At 43.7% G+C, this 19659-nt stretch overlaps 1 protein-coding gene across 1 annotated transcript in view; it reads right to left on the minus strand.

Annotated features, from left to right (window-relative positions):
- Positions 1-19659, minus strand: part of CSMD1 (CUB and Sushi multiple domains 1) — a 2494699-nt gene that overhangs the window by 427048 nt on the left and 2047992 nt on the right. Inside the window, exon 38 of the mRNA XM_040430026.1 lies at positions 878-996. Coding sequence (XP_040285960.1) covers positions 878-996 — 119 coding nt within the window. The remainder of the gene's footprint in view (positions 1-877; positions 997-19659) is intronic.

Here is a 19659-nt window from a genome sequence, read left to right on the forward strand (position 1 = left end):
GATTCAATATGCCACAATATTTTGTAGCAATTTCATGCAAATTTATTAGAAGTAACATCTGTTACTGGGTGGATGTTGCAGACAATGTTTGTGGAACCACTGTGCAAACCAACAGACTTGGGCTATATCTAAGGGCATTATCCTGGCACCCTTTATCCCCTATACAGGGATTTGGAATTCATTGCAAGGAATCTACCAGACCGCTACCTTTTGGTGTAGTCTTTGTGTGGTTGGCTGCTGACTCACGGGTGTCAGAGACGCTGATGATGGGCACTAAGGGAACAGGCAAACTTGTAGTCAATAATAGGCCAAAATCAAGCTGGGCAGAGTCTGTTTGAATCCGTGAAACAGTCCAAAGGTCAGGGCAGGCAGCACAGGGTCAGATTCCAGGAATAATGCAGAAGTTGGTACATAGGCAAACAAAATGGTTTATACCACTTTTGCAGGATCTAGCAAGCTAGTAAGACCAGTTGTTCTGGCATATCTAGAGATTTGCCTTAAATAGCCAGCTGTTGGCTGGTGCATATTGTGTACTGGTGCATTCGCCTTTTAAGGGCCAAGGAGTGAAAGTGTGCCTTATGGAACACAGGAAGAGACCTAGTAGGTAGGCTGTAGTTTTCTATATGGTATATAGTAGTCTGGCAGGTGATCAGTGAGCTGGAGGGCAGAGAGGGACCAGCAGGGCCCAGCCCCTGGCCAGAAGCTAGGTGAGTAATGAGATGTCTCTGCCCACTCCAGAAAGCAGGATGGCTGCATACAAGGAGTGCTGCCATGACAGTGGGCCCATACATTTCTATGAAAGTTGCATTGCACATCCATATACAACATCAATGAGAATAAATGAGCTATATTGATATAAATACCAATGTCAACCTACCTGCAATGTGTACCCAGGCTCACATTGAAAAGATACCACATCATTTACCATGTATCTGTCCCCATTTTTAATGCCATTGGTTGGAATCAATGGTTCTGGGCAAGCAATAAGTCCAACAGCTAATGGAATGAATAATAAAAGAACATTTATCATTATAGACATAACCTATAAAAGTAATGACCAGTATTTTTTACATTTTTTAAATTCAGAGTTTGAATTGCCCCATTGAATGAACGCTTTCAATCACATTCTAGTATGTAGGTCATTTAAAAAAAAAAAAGAAAGATTGTCATCAGTTGCTATCTTTGTCGTTCCCATCTCTACCTCTCTCACCTTCTAGGAGAAGAGGGTTCTGGGAGAAGGGAGATTCAATAGCCCCCTTTTGCAGATTCCCAGCCACCAAAGGCTCTATACAGTTGTAACATTGCTCTTTTTATAACTGTTATATATTTCAAGAACTGTTGTGTCTGAGAATATGGCTGTTCCAATTTTGTAAATGTGTTATATAAAGAATATTAGTTATCAGGCAATGACTTAATAAAAACTTTATACAGAAAATGAAAAAATCACTGTTTTTTATAAGATGATTTCTGTTGATACAAGTCCACTCATTGTATATGCATTCAACTCCATAAATTGATCTCATGAGCATAACCCATAAATGACTTTATCACGAGTATGGTGTTCATTGATTTAATTATTTCTCTAAATTGTAAATGTTAGCCTCGTATATAATTTTTTTAAATTAATTGCTATGATATGCCTATTATGCTGTTAGAAAAAAAACAAAAAACTGATCTTTACATAAAGTGTACAGTAAATACAAGCAACAATTTGGCAGATTATAAAAAGGTTTACGCTATAGAGGCTTATGCTTTGTATTCTACCTGAAATTCAATTTTACTCTAGCACATACTACACACAATACTATAAGCAGACTTTCATTGTTGTGTAATACTATATTTAAACGCCAGACACAAAAGTTATACGAAATCTGATTGAAAATCTGCTTTCACAGAACAAATTGTTGTTCTATGTTATTCTTTCATTTGTATCCTAAACCTTGAAGGAGCAGTGTTCATTCTGTCTGCTGTTCTGATGGATTGCCTACTAGAATAAAAGGTAGAATAAAGTCAATCATTTAAAAATGTTCCTATTCAGTTCTATTCATATTACTATCTTAGCCTTTTTTGTTAACAGTGCCATAAAAGGTACGATAGATCTGTTTTTGTTGGAAGACTAATGGATGCTATTGACATAAAGCAATTGTTAGCTTTTTTCTATGGTTTCAGTGTTTCTGATGGAAATAAAGATACTGCAGACTACTATTACTGCCATCAAAACCAATGGATTTGCAATACATTGGAATATAGTGCTGATTTGAACAGAGCCAAATCCAGATTAAGGTTGGTATTGGACCTCCTCCCAAATCTGCAACCCAGGCTCCACCTGACATATGTCTTTCTGCTGAATTCTATGTGAGTTTTGAAAACTGCAGAGGCAGTAATTCCCTTAGTCTTCAAAAGTATTGTTGAGCAAACTGAAATTAACAAAGTGGACTTAGATCCGAATCTCAGGAAAAATTTTATTAGTCACAAAGCCAAATTTCCTCACTTTACGTGGTAGCTAATATATTTTTTCCGAAGTGGCCGTAAAAAAACAAAAAATACATACTCACCTCATCCATTTGTTCACAGAAAGGCCATCGCGGCCATCTTGATTGAAAAAAATGCACCAAATCTCTCACTTGTTGATGTGTGACATCACCATGTCATCACGTAGGCCGGGTGTGGTGACATCATCAGTGATGATTTACCTCTGAAAGGCCTCAATGTGACTGTCAGATGCCGCGATCAACGCTGAACACACCATCTAAGAGGCTCAATGGGGGGGGGGGGCAGCACAATCACTGTTACCCGTTATTGCACCAGATACATATAATGAAATACGATTTGTGACAAATCATAACAAATCTAATTTCTTTGTGAGCTTCAGAGAAGCAGCCAAAACTAATTTTTGATTTCTTCACTCATCTCTATTGAAAAGAGAAGTAACAAGAATGTATGGTGGGTTCCCGCATGTTAGCAGTGTATACACTATATACTACCAGAATAATGAATGTCAGGTTTGTTACTAGAAAATATTGGAAGCCAAAGCTAATTTTTAAAAGGCTCCCTTCCCTCCTCAGTATAGGATCCTAGGATAGATAGATAGATAGATAGATAGATAGATAGATAGATAGATACAGTCCTGATCAAAAGTTTAAGACCATGGCTGGATCTTAACAAGGTTCCAAGTAGAGCTTCAACATGCAACAAAAAGAAATGGGAGTGAGACAAAACATTTTTTGAGCATTCACTTTAATGATAACAACGAATAAACTGAAACAGGCTGTTTTTCAGCTGATCAAAAGTTTAGGACCACACCTCCAAAAAAAAACTAAACCCCCCCCAAGAATTCCAACTTCCAAACATGAACTCAGTAATGAGTAGCTCCGCCATTATTGTTTATCACTTCCATGGCATCCTTGATGCAAGTGTTTCCATGAGGTGAGAGGGAACATTTCTCCAAGTGGTGAAGATGGCTGCACGAAGGCCATCTACAGTCTGGAACTGTTGTCCATTTTTGTAAACTTCCCTTGCCATCCATCCCCAAAGGTTCTCAATTTGATTTAGATCAGGGGAACACGCAGGATGGGTGTCACGGAACCATGAACCAGACGTACAACAAGAGAGAGTGAAAATAAGAAGGCTTTATTGAAAATAAAGCTGTGAAGCAAAAGTCCAAATGGATGGTGAAACCGAGCAGAGTCTTTGCGAAGCCAGAGGTCAGGAACCAGAAGGGTAGTCAGACGAAGCCAGGATCAGGAACCAGCAGGGTAGTCAGACGAAGCCAGGATCAGGAACCAGCAGGGTAGTCAGACGAAGCCAGGATCAGGAACCAGCAGGGTAGTCAGACGAGGCCAGGATCAGGAACCAGAAGCAGCAGCAGTCTTAGAAGCATGTGAACACAAGAGGACCAAGCAAGGAACTGAAGCCACAGACCTCCTATATATGTGAGCTAGGCATCCAGCTCCTCCCAGGGGAAGGAGGAGCCGCAGGGTGGAAGGCTACAAGAAACCCAGGACCCAAGATGGCCGCCAGCACATGTCAAACGAAGGAGAGCAGCAAGCAGGTAAGACCATGACAGTACCTCCCCCTCAAGGGCCCCTCCTCCGCGGAGCACAAAACGGTTTCTGAGGGAAGCGTGCGTGGAAGGCTCGGAGCAAGGCAGGAGCATGGACATCTGCGGAGGGAACCCAGGAACGCTCCTCTGGACCATAACCACGCCAATGGACCAAAAACTGCAACCGACCGCGGACCAGGCGTGAGTCCAGGATATTGCTCACCTCATATTCCTCACGATTGCCCACTTGGACCGGACGAGGCCGAGGAACCGAGGAAGTGAAACGATTACACACCAGTGGCTTCAACAGGGAGACATGAAACACGTTGGAGATCCGCATGCCAGGAGGAAGCGCAAGGGCATAGGCTACCGGGTTTACCCTGCGAAGCACTCGGAAGGGACCAACAAAGCGAGGCGCCAGCTTGGGAGTGGGCACTCGAAGGTTGAGGTTGCGGGTGGACAACCATACACGGTCTCCGACCTGGTAGGAAGGAGCAGGCGCTCGTCTGCGATCAGCCTGGAATCTCTGGCGCTGCGCAGAGACCTCAAGGGACTTCTGGATCTGTACCCAAGAAGCACGTAGGACGGAAAGGTGATCCTCCACAGCCGGAATATCCTGGGGAGAGAATACCTCCGGTAACACGGCAGGTTGGAACCCATAATTGGCCATGAAGGGAGACGTCCCAGAGGAAGAGTTCACCGCCGTGTTCCTGGCAAACTCAGCCCAAGGCAGGAGGTCAACCCAATTGTCTTGGTGATCGGAGACATAGCAACGAAGGAATTGCTCCAAGGCCTGATTGGATCGTTCTGCGGCCCCATTGGACTGAGGGTGGTAGGCCGAGGAGAAGGAGAGATGAATCCCCAACTGGGAGCAAAAGGCGCGCCAGAACCTGGACACAAACTGACTCCCCCGATCCGACACAATCTCCTTAGGCAAACCGTGCAACCGGAAGACCTCCCTGGCAAAAATCGTGGCCAACTCTTGTGCAGAGGGTAACTTCTTGAGAGGAACACAGTGGCACATTTTGGAAAACCGATCCACAATCATGAGAATGACCGTATGGCCTCGGGATGCAGGGAGGTCCACAATGAAATCCATCCCCAGGTGTGACCATGGGCGCTCCCCGGTGGCTATGGGTTGCAGAAGGCCCAACGGAAGGTGCCGAGGGGACTTACTCTGGGCACAAACGGAGCATGCCGCTACATATGCGGCGATGTCGGAACGTAGGGAAGGCCACCAGAACAGACGTGAAACAGCCCAGGACAGCTGATTCTTTCCAGGATGCCCCGCGGTCTTGGAGTTATGGTAGGTTCGCAACAACCGAGTGCGCAACTCCTCAGGCACAAAACATCTGCCGTTGGGTCTCTTAGAGGGAGCACCAGATTGAGCCGCCAAAATCTGCTCACCCAGGGGAGAGGTCAGGCTGGTGCGAATGGCGGCCAGGATCTGATTCGGAGGTATGACCGAAGTCGGAATCGACTCCTCCCTGGACAGCTCGGAGTACTGCCGTGATAAGGCATCCGCCCTGATGTTCTTGGAACCGGGTAGGTAGGAGACCACGTAATTAAAACGTGACAAGAACAGAGCCCATCTGGCCTGACGTGGTGTCAATCTCTTGGCCTCAGAAAGGTAGGTCAGATTCTTGTGGTCCGTCAGGATGAGAACCGGAACCACCGAACCCTCGAGCAAGTGCCTCCATTCTTTAAGGGCCTGCACGATGGCCAATAACTCCCTGTCACCAATCTGATAGTTGCACTCCGCGGAAGACAGTTTCCGGGAGTAAAACCCACAAGGAAGCAGAGGACCCTCTGGTGTTCTACGCTGAGACAGAAGGGCGCCTACTCCCGTCTCAGACGCGTCCACCTCGAGGACAAAGGGCAACCCAGGGTTGGGATGCAACAGAATCGGAGCCGACACAAAGGCGGACTTTAGGGCCTCAAAAGCTCGGATGGCCTCGAGCGGCCAGACCTGGGAATTACTGCCCTTCCTGGTCAGATCCGTGAGAGACTTGGCCAGCATGGAAAAGTCCCTGATGAACTTCCGATAATAATTGGCGAAGCCCAAAAAGCGCTGCAGGGAACGAAGACCACTGGGCTGGGGCCACTGTAAGACAGCCGAAACCTTCTCAGGATCCATGGAGAACCCCTCAGCGGAAATGATGTAACCTAAGAAGGTTACCTGGGATCGGTGAAATTCGCATTTCTCAAGCTTACCGAACAGCTTGTTCTCTCGTAACCGTTGCAACACTCGTCTGACATCCAGAATGTGGGCCTCCATGGATTCAGAATATACCAAGATGTCATCCAAATAGACTACCACACACTGCTGCAACAGGTCACGGAAAACATCGTTGATGAATTCCTGAAAGACTGCGGGCGCATTGCACAACCCAAAGGGCATAACCAAGGATTCGTAATGACCGGTCCTAGTGTTAAACGCGGTCTTCCACTCATCGCCCGCCTTGATCCTTACCAGGTTATATGCCGCCCTCAGGTCGAGTTTGGTAAAGACCGTGGCCCCTTTAAGGCGATCGAACAGCTCGGAAATCAAGGGTATCGGGTAAGCGTTCTTGATCGTGATGCGATTGAGACCCCTGTAATCGATGCAAGGCCTCAACTCACCGCCCTTCTTTTTCACAAAGAAAAATCCAGCCCCTGCCGGGGACGAAGATTTGCGAATGTGTCCGCGTGAAAGCGCCTCCCTCACGTACTCCTCCATGGCCTCATTCTCCGCTACCGACAGTGGATAGACTTTGCCACGAGGAGGAACGGCACCAGATTGTAACTCTATGGCACAATCGTATGGGCGGTGCGGAGGTAGGGCAACCGCGCGCACCTTATCGAATACATCCCGGTACTCCTCGTATTCAGGAGGCAACAGAGAGTCCGAGGAAGTACACAGCAACTTGACAGACCCATGGATGCAACTAGCCCCACACTGCGGTGACCACGAGAGGATCTCGACCGATCTCCAATCGAAAGTCGGATTATGCTTCTGGAGCCAGGGGTACCCCAAGACCACCGAGTAGTGTGGAGACGAAATAACCTGAAGGCAGACCGACTCTCTGTGAACGGCACCAATGGCTATTCCCACTGGAAGGGTCTCATGAGTCACGTGTGGCGGCAGAAGGGGTCTGCCGTCTATCGCCTCAAGAGCCAGTGGGGAACCTCGAGCCTGCAGAGGAATGGAATTGGCGGCAGCGAACACACTATCAATGAACAAACCACCAGCACCAGAGTCCACCAACGCCTGGGTCGTCACCGAGCCCCCGACCCAGGAGAGGACAACAGTGATCAGTGGTTTGTCAACACGGGAAACCGGGGACGAGGAGACTCCACCCAAGATCTGCCCCCGACAGGATCTCAGGGTACGAGCGTTTCCCGGACGGTTCGGACATGCCAACCGAAAATGCCCACCGAGACCACAGTACATGCATCGGCCCTCGCGTCTCCGGAGTGCCCTCTCCCCCTCGGACAGGCGAGCAAACCCCAGCTGCATGGGTTCACCCCCAGACAAGTCATCCCCAGGAGGCGTGGGAGGAGAGGGAGGCACGGGTGGGACAGCAAACGTAGGCACCAATCTGTTAGAAGACCTCCGCAGGTTCTCCTTAAAGGAAGGTCTCTCCCTGAGTCTGGTGTCAATCAAAATCAGGAAAGAAATAAGAGACTCGAGCTCAACTGGTAGGTCCTTAGCTGCAACCTCATCCTTCAAGGCATCCGAGAGACCATGAGAGAAAGCAGCGACCAGAGCCTCATTATTCCAGCCCACCTCTGCTGCCAGGGTACGAAACTCAATGGCGTATTCAGCTACGGATCGTGAACCCTGTCTGATGGACATAAGGAGCTTCGCAGCAGAGGCAGCACGAGCCGGCACATCGAATACCTTCCGAAGAGAAGCAACAAAACCGGAAAACTCGGCAACCACCGGATTGTTGTTCTCCCATAAAGGGCTGGCCCAGGCCAAGGCCTTGTCCGAGAGCAGCGAGATCAAGAAGCCCACCTTTGATCTCTCAGTAGGAAAGGCATGTGGCAGCAACTCGAAATAAATGCCCACCTGGTTAAGGAAACCTCGGCACTGAGTTGGCTCTCCCCCAAAGCGCTGTGGAAGAGGGGCAGAACCGGTCATACCCCGAAACACCGCAGGCGCAACAACAGGTGTCGGGGTAGACTCTGGCGCAACCACCGGAGCGGCAGTAGGAGCGAGCCCAGGAGCGACAACCGACCCATCGGCAACGGGAGCGAAATGAGCCGTGCGTTCAAGCAGGGTTTGCAACGCCACAGCGAACCGACCCAACAGGTGATCCTGCTGATCAAGTCTGGCAACCAGCGTGGGTAGCGAGGATGGCCCTGTACCGTCAGAATTCATGGCTTGGTCCTAATGTCACGGAACCATGAACCAGACGTACAACAAGAGAGAGTGAAAATAAGAAGGCTTTATTGAAAATAAAGCTGTGAAGCAAAAGTCCAAACGGATGGTGAAACCGAGCAGAGTCTTTGCGAAGCCAGAGGTCAGGAACCAGAAGGGTAGTCAGACGAAGCCAGGATCAGGAACCAGCAGGGTAGTCAGACGAAGCCAGGATCAGGAACCAGCAGGGTAGTCAGACGAAGCCAGGATCAGGAACCAGCAGGGTAGTCAGACGAGGCCAGGATCAGGAACCAGAAGCAGCAGCAGTCTTAGAAGCATGTGAACACAAGAGGACCAAGCAAGGAACTGAAGCCACAGACCTCCTATATATGTGAGCTAGGCATCCAGCTCCTCCCAGGGGAAGGAGGAGCCGCAGGGTGGAAGGCTACAAGAAACCCAGGACCCAAGATGGCCGCCAGCACATGTCAAACGAAGGAGAGCAGCAAGCAGGTAAGACCATGACAATGGGCCAAAAAAGTGATGTTATTCTCCTGGAAGAAGTTCATTGTCCTGTGGGCATTGTGTACTGTAGCGTTGTCCTGTTGAAAAACCCAGTCGTTACCACACAGACGAGGGCCCTCAGTCATGAGGAATGCACTCTGCAACATCTAGACATAGCCAGCGGTCGTTTGACGCCCCTGCACTTCCTGAAGCTCCATTGTTCCACTGAAGGAAAAAGCACCTCAGACCATTATGGCGCCCCCTCCACTGTGGCGCGTAGAAAAATACTTGTCATGTCAGTAGCGTTGGAAACCATCAGGACCATCAAGGTAAAAAAAATTCTCATCAGAGAATAAAACTTTCTTCCACCTTTGATTGTCCCATGTTTGGTGCTCTCTTGCAAAGTCCAAACGAGCAGTTCTGTGGCGTTCAAGGAGACAAGGTCTTTGAAGACGTTTTTTTGTTTTTGAAGCCCTTCAGTCTCAGATGCCGTCTGATGGTTATGGGGCTGCAGTCAGCACCAGTAAGGGACTTAATTTGGTTCGACGATCGTCCAGTGTCTTGACGGACAGCCAATTGGATCCTCCAGCTCAGTGCTGATGAAATTTTTTTGGGTCTTCCACTTGACTTTTTTGTTCCATAACCTTCAGGATCATTTAAGAAATTCCAAATGACTGTCTTACTGCGTCCTACCTCAGCAGCGATGGCATGCTGTGAGAGACCCTGCTTATGCAGTTCAACAACCCGACCACGTTCAAAAAGGGGAGTTTTTTTGCCTTTGCCATCACAACGTGTGACTACCTGACAGAAAATTACTATGAATCCACATCTTTGCGCAGATTTGGCCTTTTAAAGGCATGTGGTCCTAAACTTTTGATCAGCTGAAAAACAGCCTGTTTCAGTTTATTCGTTGTTTTCATTAAATTGAATGCTCCCATTTCTTCTTGTTGCATGTTGAAGCTCTACTTGGAACCTTGTTAAGATCCAGCCATGCTAAATATGATTTTTTGCCATTTTTCAAGTGGTCTTAAACTTTTGATCAGGACTGTAGATAGATATGCAATATTAGATTTAATATCTGCTTATACAGAGATACTCTGGATGTTGCCTTGTTATGTATGTATGATTAGCTTAGCAATGCATGTGGATTTTTATCATTTGAAAAGTATAAGAGCAACATGAAATCAATAAGCACAACAACAAGCCTTGACAAAGTAGATATGGATTTTGCTAATCGCAAAAAAAATTAACTCCATAAACTTCATGTTCTATTATATTAATGAGGAGAATACCCAAAAATGGAAATAAAGCTATAACAGACACTGTTTCAATTGGCATATAAATGTACTGTATAATCTCAGACAGAAATCCAATATGTGACATAAATAAAAGGGTTTGTTCAGCTTGTAAAATAAGCCTATAAACTAATTATTTTCTTACACACAAATGAGAAACAGTATACAAAACCATTCTGTTTTCACTGTAACTTAAAAAGGACCTATAACCTCTCCTGACATGTCTGTTTTGGCAACTACTTGCATCTCTTTTGTAATAACAATTACGGAGCATGTATTCTTATGACTCTATGATATGTCGTTCCTTCATTATTCCTGCTAGAAGTCATGAACAAATTGATAATTTTCAATGAAGGTGTTACCAGTTGGGGGGGTGTCCCTGAACAGTCTGACACTGACAACGCTGATTGGACAGTGCCAGATCGTGCAGAGACACACACAGTGTCGTGCTTGGGGGGGGGGGGGGGGTTTCGCCCCGGGTGTCAGGACTGTCAGCTATACAGGCAGCGAACTGCGAGACAGAGTTCAAAATTAGAGCAGGTAGTGTAGTGAGAGTCTAGCTTAAAGCGGCGGCGACATCCTGCCATTGCCATTTGCTCGGGTCGGAGTCCGGTCTGATGAGCAGCAGAGCAGCCTGGGGTGACAGTCTCAGAGAGACAGAGGGTGGGTCGGGGAAGTCATGTGGGCACTGCCGCCGCGGGGTCATTAGCCTATGAAGTAGCGTACGCGCATTGAGAAGGCAGGGAGCGCGCACGACTATCTCACTAGTCACTCACATGTGTGTATCCTCACCGCCGGCCGCTCACCTTCCAGGAAAACCCAGTCCTCCTTTCTTGCAGGCTTGGCTTGCTTCTCCAGTGCTCCTACAGCTGCTGTGTACGGTCTGCCTGTGCCTGAAGTGACGACCATGTCGTGTGTATCACAGACAGTTTGTGTCTCTCTGTAGATACACTGAGCCTTCAGTTTAAAAAAAGCATTGGTGACGGTGTGTACGTGTGTGTCAGTTAGGAGTGTGCAGAGGCAACAGATTAGACAAACAGACTAGAGAAGAGAGGTATTTTTTCAGTTAACTTAAGGGTCTTTCTGCCTTGAATTTTCTATGGGGGGAGGGGTGTTGAGGATTCTCAAGACTGCTGCCAGCCAGTGCCAGGGCAGAAATTTACAAATGGATGGTAAAAAAAACCAGGCTTATTAACCTGTCTGGCATCAGTGAAAACTCCAGCCCACTCTATAAAAATATAACATGATCCTATAAAAAAAAAATATAAAAGCTGTGCAAAAACAGACATTTTTTCTTCACCTTGCCTCACGAAAAGTGTAATACCAAGCGATCCAAAAAGTCATATGTATCACAAAATGGTACCAAACCATCATTGCAAAAAAAGAAACACATTGGGTATCGCTGTGTCATTAATGACCTGCTCTATGACAATATCACATGATCTACCGCTAGGTGAATTCAGTAAAAACAAAAAAAATAAAACTGTGGTAAAACTGCCATTTTTTGGTCACCTTGGCTCACAAAAAGTGTAATACCAAGTGTCCAAAAAGTCATATGTACCCCAAATTGGTACCAAACCATCATCACAAAAAAAAGAGATATATTGGGTATCGCTGTGTCCGTAATGACCTGCTCTATGAAAATATCACATGATCTACCCCCTAGGTGAATTTAGTAAAAATTAAATAAAAACTGTGCTAAAATTGCAATTTTTTGGTCACTTTTCCCCACAAAAAGTGTAATACTAAGCATCCAAAAAGTCATATCTATCCAAAAATTATATCTATCAAACCATACCTCATCCCGCAAAAACTGCACAAGACGATTGGCAGAAAAATAAAAAAAATGGCTTTCAGAAAAGGCATACACACATGCCTCCCCCTCATTCTCTACCTGCTCACCGTCACAATTGCAATTACAACTATGGCGTCTCCATTCACTTGAACAGGGAGGAGCTGTCCCATAGAAATAAATGTGATGGCTGAGGTGTAATTACACCTGCTCAGTACTGCATTTGTGATGGCGAGAAAGTGAACAGAGCAGAGATGGCTGTGTGTGCTTGTACGAGCATAGGATTCTCTTCAAACAGCTGATCAATTGGGGCGGCGGGAGCCAGACCCCAGGTGATCTAATATTGATGACCTGTCCTTGTTCTTTCACCACATCCATTAATAGAGTGTTCTATGTCTGTATGTACTATTTATAGGGTCAAGTCACAACAAAGACTAGAAAAGACCTGCAATGCTTGTCTGAACAAAGATAGCCAAACAAAGAACAATATGAAAGTAAAATAGATAAATACAAAGAAGAGAAATCATAGTGTGTGGAGTGAAGGGATCAGTTTGGACCAATCTTACAGAAGAGCTACTATAGAGCAAACTGCTGAAAAACTTAATGCTGGCTATGATAGAAAGGTGTCAGGAAACACAGTGCAGCACAGGTTGTGTCACTACCAGAGCTTTGAGACGTTCTCACAGCTCTGTTTCTCCACCCCTGTGATGATGTCACTACCAGAGCTTGGAGGAGTTCTCACTGCTCTGTTTCTCCGCCCCTGGGATGAGGTCATTACTTTCTGTTTCCTTCCTTCCAGCTGTTCCTCCTATGTTTGATTTCTCTGTCTTTAAATCACCCCTCCTCCTTTTGTAGAGTGTGGATTATATTTCTCATTTGAGTTGTAGCTCTTGCTTGTGTATCTTCACTTGTATGCTATCTTTTCACTGGACCTTTGTTCTGCTGCAGCAAGTACTCCGGATATTGCCACCTGTCTTTGGATCCGTCTTCTCTGCTGCCGCAGCACCTTCAGCTAAGTGTGCAGACATTGTAGTGTATCTGTTTGTTTTCTGACCGGATCCGAGGCGACCACGGTTCCCTCCATATACTGAGCAGGGCACCGGTGGCCGTGCCCCTTCCACTATTGTAGGGGTTACAGTGGTCATCAGTCTTAGGTACGCGGGCATGCCTCGTTCCACCATTAGGATCCGGGTATGTGCTTAGCAGCATAGGGAAAGCTTTGAGGGTCTGACAGGGGTCACCCTTTATCCTCCCTAGTTTGGGTCCGGTCAGTGGCTCTATTTTCTGTGTATGCTCTAGTTGCTCACTTACAGCCGTGACAGGTTGTTGTGCATGGGGCAGTGTAAAAATAAAGTTTCTTATGGTTTCCGTGGGGGGAAAGGGGGTGCCAGAGAAAGTACCCGCACCGGGTGACAAATACCCTAGGTACGCCACTGGACACACCCTCAACTGATAAAACCCAGATAAAGCTTCAATGCAAATTGCTATCCATTCATAATAGAAGTTATATTTAAAAAATGGTACAACATAGAGTAATAAAAATAGATGCACCAGAATTGTTAACACAAGGGGGATGTAAGTAGTTGCTAAAAAAAATACATATTAGGAGGAGTGAGAAAGAAAGTTTGTTAAGAATACGCAAAATTAATTGTGGTGTAGAAATGTTTTTTATTTCAATAGTTCAGTTGTCAAGCTGTAGAATTTTATATATATATAATCAAATAATCAAAGTTTCATAAAAACATTCATTTATACTGAAGAAGTAGATCATATTTTCTATTCAGACCACCTGGTACACAAGTCCCTAATTTGAACATCCAGAAAGCTTTCCTACTTAGGAGCTTCTGTCTGTGGTTGCCCCCTCTAATAGGTAAAGAAACCCTTTCCACCCCCTGCACTACAAACGCAGTAATGCTGCCTTTATGAACAGTGGCAAAGGTGAAACATTCTGTGTTTTGTAATGTGGCATATCAGACAAGTGTTTCCTAATTCTAACCTTAATATGTTTAGTGGTACAACCTACATACTGTATTTCAGCAAGCAATCTTTGCAAGTAATGACATAAATGGCATACTCAGTATTACAATTCATGTATTGTATCTTATAGTTAGTACCATTTGCTGTAGAAGTAACAGTCTGGCAGACATTCATGTAATTATAGCAAAGACTTCTATTGCTGCCACATTTAAAACTTTTCTAATAATTGAGCCAAGTGGGTTTATTCTCTGAACGATTATGAAATAGACTAGGACTAACTTTCTGACCTAAAGTAGGGGCCCTCCTTGCTTCAAATTTCACTCCTGTTGAGACTATGTTAGATTCTTTGTCAAAGTTAAGCACAGGTAAATGTTGCTGAATAATGTTACAGATCTGTGTATATTCCCTGCTATAACCTGTGACAAAAGTAATGGGTGTATTCTTTTGATTATTAGCTTTATTGAATTAATGTCTCCTTTTGCCACCCATCCTTTCTTTATCGGCATATGGAAATAGTAAAGCCTTTCTGTCCCACATGAGTGTCCATTGTTTTGCATGTATAATACTCTGCTCCGTGTATTGTCTCCTCGCTAATCTCATAGCAACCTTTTCTGCTTCAAGTTAAAAAATATCGACATTCGAACAATTACGCCTAGTCCTGATCATTTCTGGTTTCGGAATGTTTTTAATAACATGTGGTGGGTGACAGGACGTGGCCAGGAGAGTAGTATTCCCTGCAGTTTTGTTTTCTGAAGGTGCATGTTATAACTTTTGTCATGGTAATGTCCGCTTGGAGACACAGATCCAAAAACACTATGTGTGATGGATCACTGTGTATATAAAGTTTAATTGAAGGGATACATTGATTCACATTTTCCACAAAAGATGAAATGCCACATGTATCCTCCTGCCACACTAGTAACATATCATCTATATAATGGCCATACCATTTTAAACTTAAAAAAAAGGATTGACATCAGAAAACAAAAAATTCTTCTCCCACCACGCCATGAAAATGTTGGCAATCGACGGTCAGAATTTGGCACCCATGGAAACTCCAGAGATCTGGGGAAAGAAACCCCTATTAAACATAAAAAAAATTATGTCTTAATAAAAAATCTATTGATAAACACAAAAAATCCTGGCGAACCATTGTGCAGTTGCTATAGGTTGTCAAATACCATTGCAGAGCCTTGATGCCAAGTTGGAGACTACATCAGCAGTAACACAAGTATAGTTTGTCTGCCATCTAAAATTTTCTAAGTTTTGTAAAACCATACATGTGTCTTTAAATAGCCTGGCATAAGTGGGACTAAAGGTTGTAAAAGGGAGTCAACCCACTCTGAAAATCTTTCAGAGTAGGAACCAATGCCTGCAACAATGGGTCTAAGAGGTGGTGGAAATCCCTCCTTATGGATTTTACGTAACGTCTGAAAAATAGGAGTGACTGCATATTTCACAAAAATTTACCGGTAGTCAATTTCTTTTTTGCTGAGGATACCCAAAGCAAAACCCTTTTGTAGAATGACCATCAGCTTTTGCTGATAAATGGGGAGTGGATTGTTCTTTAAGGGTCAAATACGTATGCGAATCGCTTAGCATATTCATTACCTTTGTTTTATATACCCCACTATCTAATAAGACAACAGCTCCCCCCTTATCAGCTTCCTTGATAACCACATTGTACATACCAGCAACTGCCTGGAGCACAACATATTAATCTCTGGACATATTATTTTTGACGTTTCTGAATTTTTCCTCATCATTTAATAAACATAGATCCTTCTCCACTAAGTCCAGGAAGTGATCAAGAGCCGGTGATCTGGACTGAACAGGATAAAAATCCCTGTTAGAGGTTGTAATGCCCCCAGAGGTATTCACCTGAATATCATCCGCCGGCTCTTGACACATCTCCTGGAGAGAAACAACATGTGCCAAATCAACAAACTCAATTGCTGCCATAGCCCCCTGAGGGACGCCCTCTTGTGACATAGCATAGGGAGCGGCGGCAATAGCAGATGCTATTTGCTGACAACCTTCAACAGCCTATGCATCACCACATGTATCAATATTGGCTGCAAAATGCTTTTTAAGAGTTAAATTCCTAGCAAGGCAATAAACGTCAATAATGGTACGATACAAATCAAAATGGCAAGATGGTATAAATGATAGTGCCATTTTCAAGAGAGTCTCTTGTGCCGTAGACAATATCATGGAAGAGAGATTGATTACCTGTACGTCCTCAGTGTCTATTTGTGGCGGGACAGGTATCTGAGACCTCTTGTGGTGCTTCCTCCTCGCCCGTCGTTTTTTGCTGATTGCTATCTCCCACATGTTTCCTGGCCACTGGATGTTTCACCAGGATTACTAGCCAAAGGTAATGGAGATGAAACTGTTTCAGGGGCTGAGGCGGTGGAGTTCAACTCGGTTGAACTAAATGATACTCCAGAGGTGCGACATTTTTTAGAACGGGTACATTTTTTCATGATCGAACGCAGAGTTATAGTCTTTGTGCTTGGCCATAAGTACACTGTATTTGTATTATAATCCATAAAATCTGTTATACTTATTTTGTTTGAACTGGATAAGTCCCTCTTCCAATTTATTAAGGTTCTCTTTGAGCTTATCATCCAGTGTAGTAAACAGTGTTGTCTGTGCATGGCATTGTAGACTCTCTTGTAAAGTTTTTATCTTAAAGTGCAAGTCTTTTAGAGCTTGTTCCTCATGTTCAATTATGAGTTGCATCAATTTAAACGAACAATGAGATAAAGTCTCTTGCCATTGAACAAGAAAAAGGTCTGAATACACAGTGGTCGGTTTCTTTTTTAATGTTAATCCCCGTGGTATCATATTTGTATCCACATATTTCTTAGGGATGTAAGATCCCACCACGTGCGCAGTTCTTTAGTTAAAAGTTTTTCCAATGATGTCATTTGAATTGTGAGATTCAAGGTTTCCTGTGTCGTTGGGTCCGATGTATTAAATATACTGTCCATTTTTTTCATTCAGTCCTGAGTATGCCATTTATGTCATTACTTGAAAAGATTGCTTGCTGCAATATGTAGGTTATGTAGGTTGTACCACTGAACATATTAAGGTCAGAATTTGGAAACACTTGTCTGATATGCCACATTACAAAACACAGAATTTTTCAGCGGCCACATTCACCTTTGCCACTGTTCACAAAGGCAGAATTACTGCATTTGTAGTGCAGGGGGTGAAAAGGATTTCTTTACTTATTAGAGGGGGCAATCACAGACAGAAGCTCCTAAGTAGGGAAGCTTTCTGGATGTTCATATTAGGGACTTGTGTTCCAGGTGGTCTGAATAGAAAATATTATCTAGTTCTTGAGTATAAATGAATGTTTTCATGAAACTTGGATCCCTTTCGGATCATTACAATACCTTTTTTAGATTATGTAAATTTAGACTAGCTTTAGACTAGCATGCTCTAGATTTATCACAGTGCCTTGGTGGGATGATAAAATAGGTGCATGGCTAGACACTTGCACAAGTACAACTGGGGAAAAAATTTGGAGGTAAATGTCACAAATTTGGCCATTGCCCTTTTCCAGTAATTCACACTGCTTTGTTGGGCTAGATATAGATAATTTCTATAAACCTAAATGTGTCAAATTGCACCACATTTTAACATAGTAAGAATGGTAAGAATGGGGGAATTGGGTTTCTCCTATTTTCTATAGCTTACCTTACTCAGAGCTCTAGAATACAATTACAATAGTTGTCAATTTTATTTTAATAAAGTTCAAATCGCTTGAAGAAATTATCTACTCCCAAAATCTATTTTTGTTATAAGGGTCACCTTAAAATAAGTTAACATTGGATCTATAGCTAGAGGCATACTCAGCCGTAATCTTTAAAGGAATTTTGCAACAAGTGTTTAATTTCCTTGCTGCATCACCACAGGGGAAATTAAGGATTGCACAGTTTTCATTTAAATCAATGCATGTCCTCCAGAGTAAGAAACAAAGAAACACCTTAAGAAACACCTTTTGTAACCAATCTCCACTTTGGCTAATAGTTGAGGGTCCTAAATGGGTAACTGTGCACTATTAACTCAACATTCCCTAACAAACTATTTAAGAAGCGTTTTTTAAACTAGACAACCCCTTCTAAGTTTGCTATACACATTATTGCTTCATTAGTTCTAGATTACAAAATATCAAATATGTTTCTACACCTAACATCATTGATGGAAACAAGTAAATATTCATGTCAGAATATGAGTACTATACAGATATGTCCAACATTATCTTAGCTCAAATTTAGTTAAAAACTTCAATCTCTTATGAACCAAATTTAATACAATATTTCAGCATATTAGCAAAACCCTTGACAGACTGCTATACACAACATACCCACTGGGTGGCCACAGATAGACACACATAGGATAGACATCTTGTAACATAGGATCACAAAATCTCAGGATATATCTTGCCAAAATTAAAAGTAAGAGATGAGACAGATCTGTATCTTTATTAATGTGAATCATTCGGGTTCTATTTTGTAATATTTAAATGAGTTGTCCAAGAAGTTTATAGATTAAGCTAAGTCCACTAAATATTATAAAGTAATAAAAAAAAAATACTCTAGTGGTCCTTGGCTGTTTTTATTTACTTTTCCTGCAGTGATCATGTGACATGCATCCATATGATTACTGGAGTTAATTATTGTCTTCTACAGTCTTCTGCTCTGTCTTATCTACTACAACAGTAGTACAACAAGCTGTGGACATTTCCACACAAAAAAAAAATATAATAATCCATAGACTGAGACTTAATGCAGGGATCAACATAAACACAGAACAAAGCCAAAACCTCACAGTAAGGACCGCTGCTCCCATATAGTCACTGAACCATTTACAAACGGATTCCAAAAAAGTTGGGACACTATACAAATCGTGAATAAAAACTGAATGCAATGATGTGGAGGTGCCAACTTCTAATATTTTATTCAGAATAGAACATAAATCACGGAACAAAAGTTTAAACTGAGAAAATGTATAATTTTAAGGGAAAAATATGTTGAATCAGAATTTCATGGTGTCAACAAATCCCCAAAAAGTTGGGACAAGGCCATTTTCACCACTGTGTGGCATCTCCCCTTCTTCTTACAACACTCAACAGACGTCTGGGGACCGAGGAGACCAGTTTCTCAAGTTTAGAAATAGGAATGCTCTCCCATTCTTGTCTAATACAGGCCTCTAACTGTTCAATCGTCTTGGGCCTTCTTCGTTGCACCTTCCTCTTTATGATGCGCCAAATGTTCTCTATAGGTGAAAGATCTGGACTGCAGACTGGCCATTTCAGTACCCGGATCCTTCTCCTACGCAGCCATGATGTTGTGATTGATGCAGAATGTGGTCTGGCATTATCTTGTTGAAAAATGCAGGGTCTTCCCAGAAAGAGATGACGTCTGGATGGGAGCATATGTTGTTCTAGAACCTGAATATATTTTTCTGCATTGATGGTGCCTTTCCAGACATGCAAGCTGCCCATGCCACACGCACTCATGCAACCCCATACCATCAGAGATGCAAGCTTCTGAACTGAGCGTTGATAACAACTTGGGTTGTCCTTGTCCTCTTTGGTCCGGATGACATGGCGTCCCAAATTTCCAAAAAGAACTTCGAATTGTGACTCGTCTGACCACAGAACAGTCTTCCATTTTGCCACACTCCATTTTAA

Source organism: Bufo bufo, chromosome 4 (genome assembly GCF_905171765.1).
Source record: "Bufo bufo chromosome 4, aBufBuf1.1, whole genome shotgun sequence".
NCBI lineage: Eukaryota > Metazoa > Chordata > Amphibia > Anura > Bufonidae > Bufo > Bufo bufo.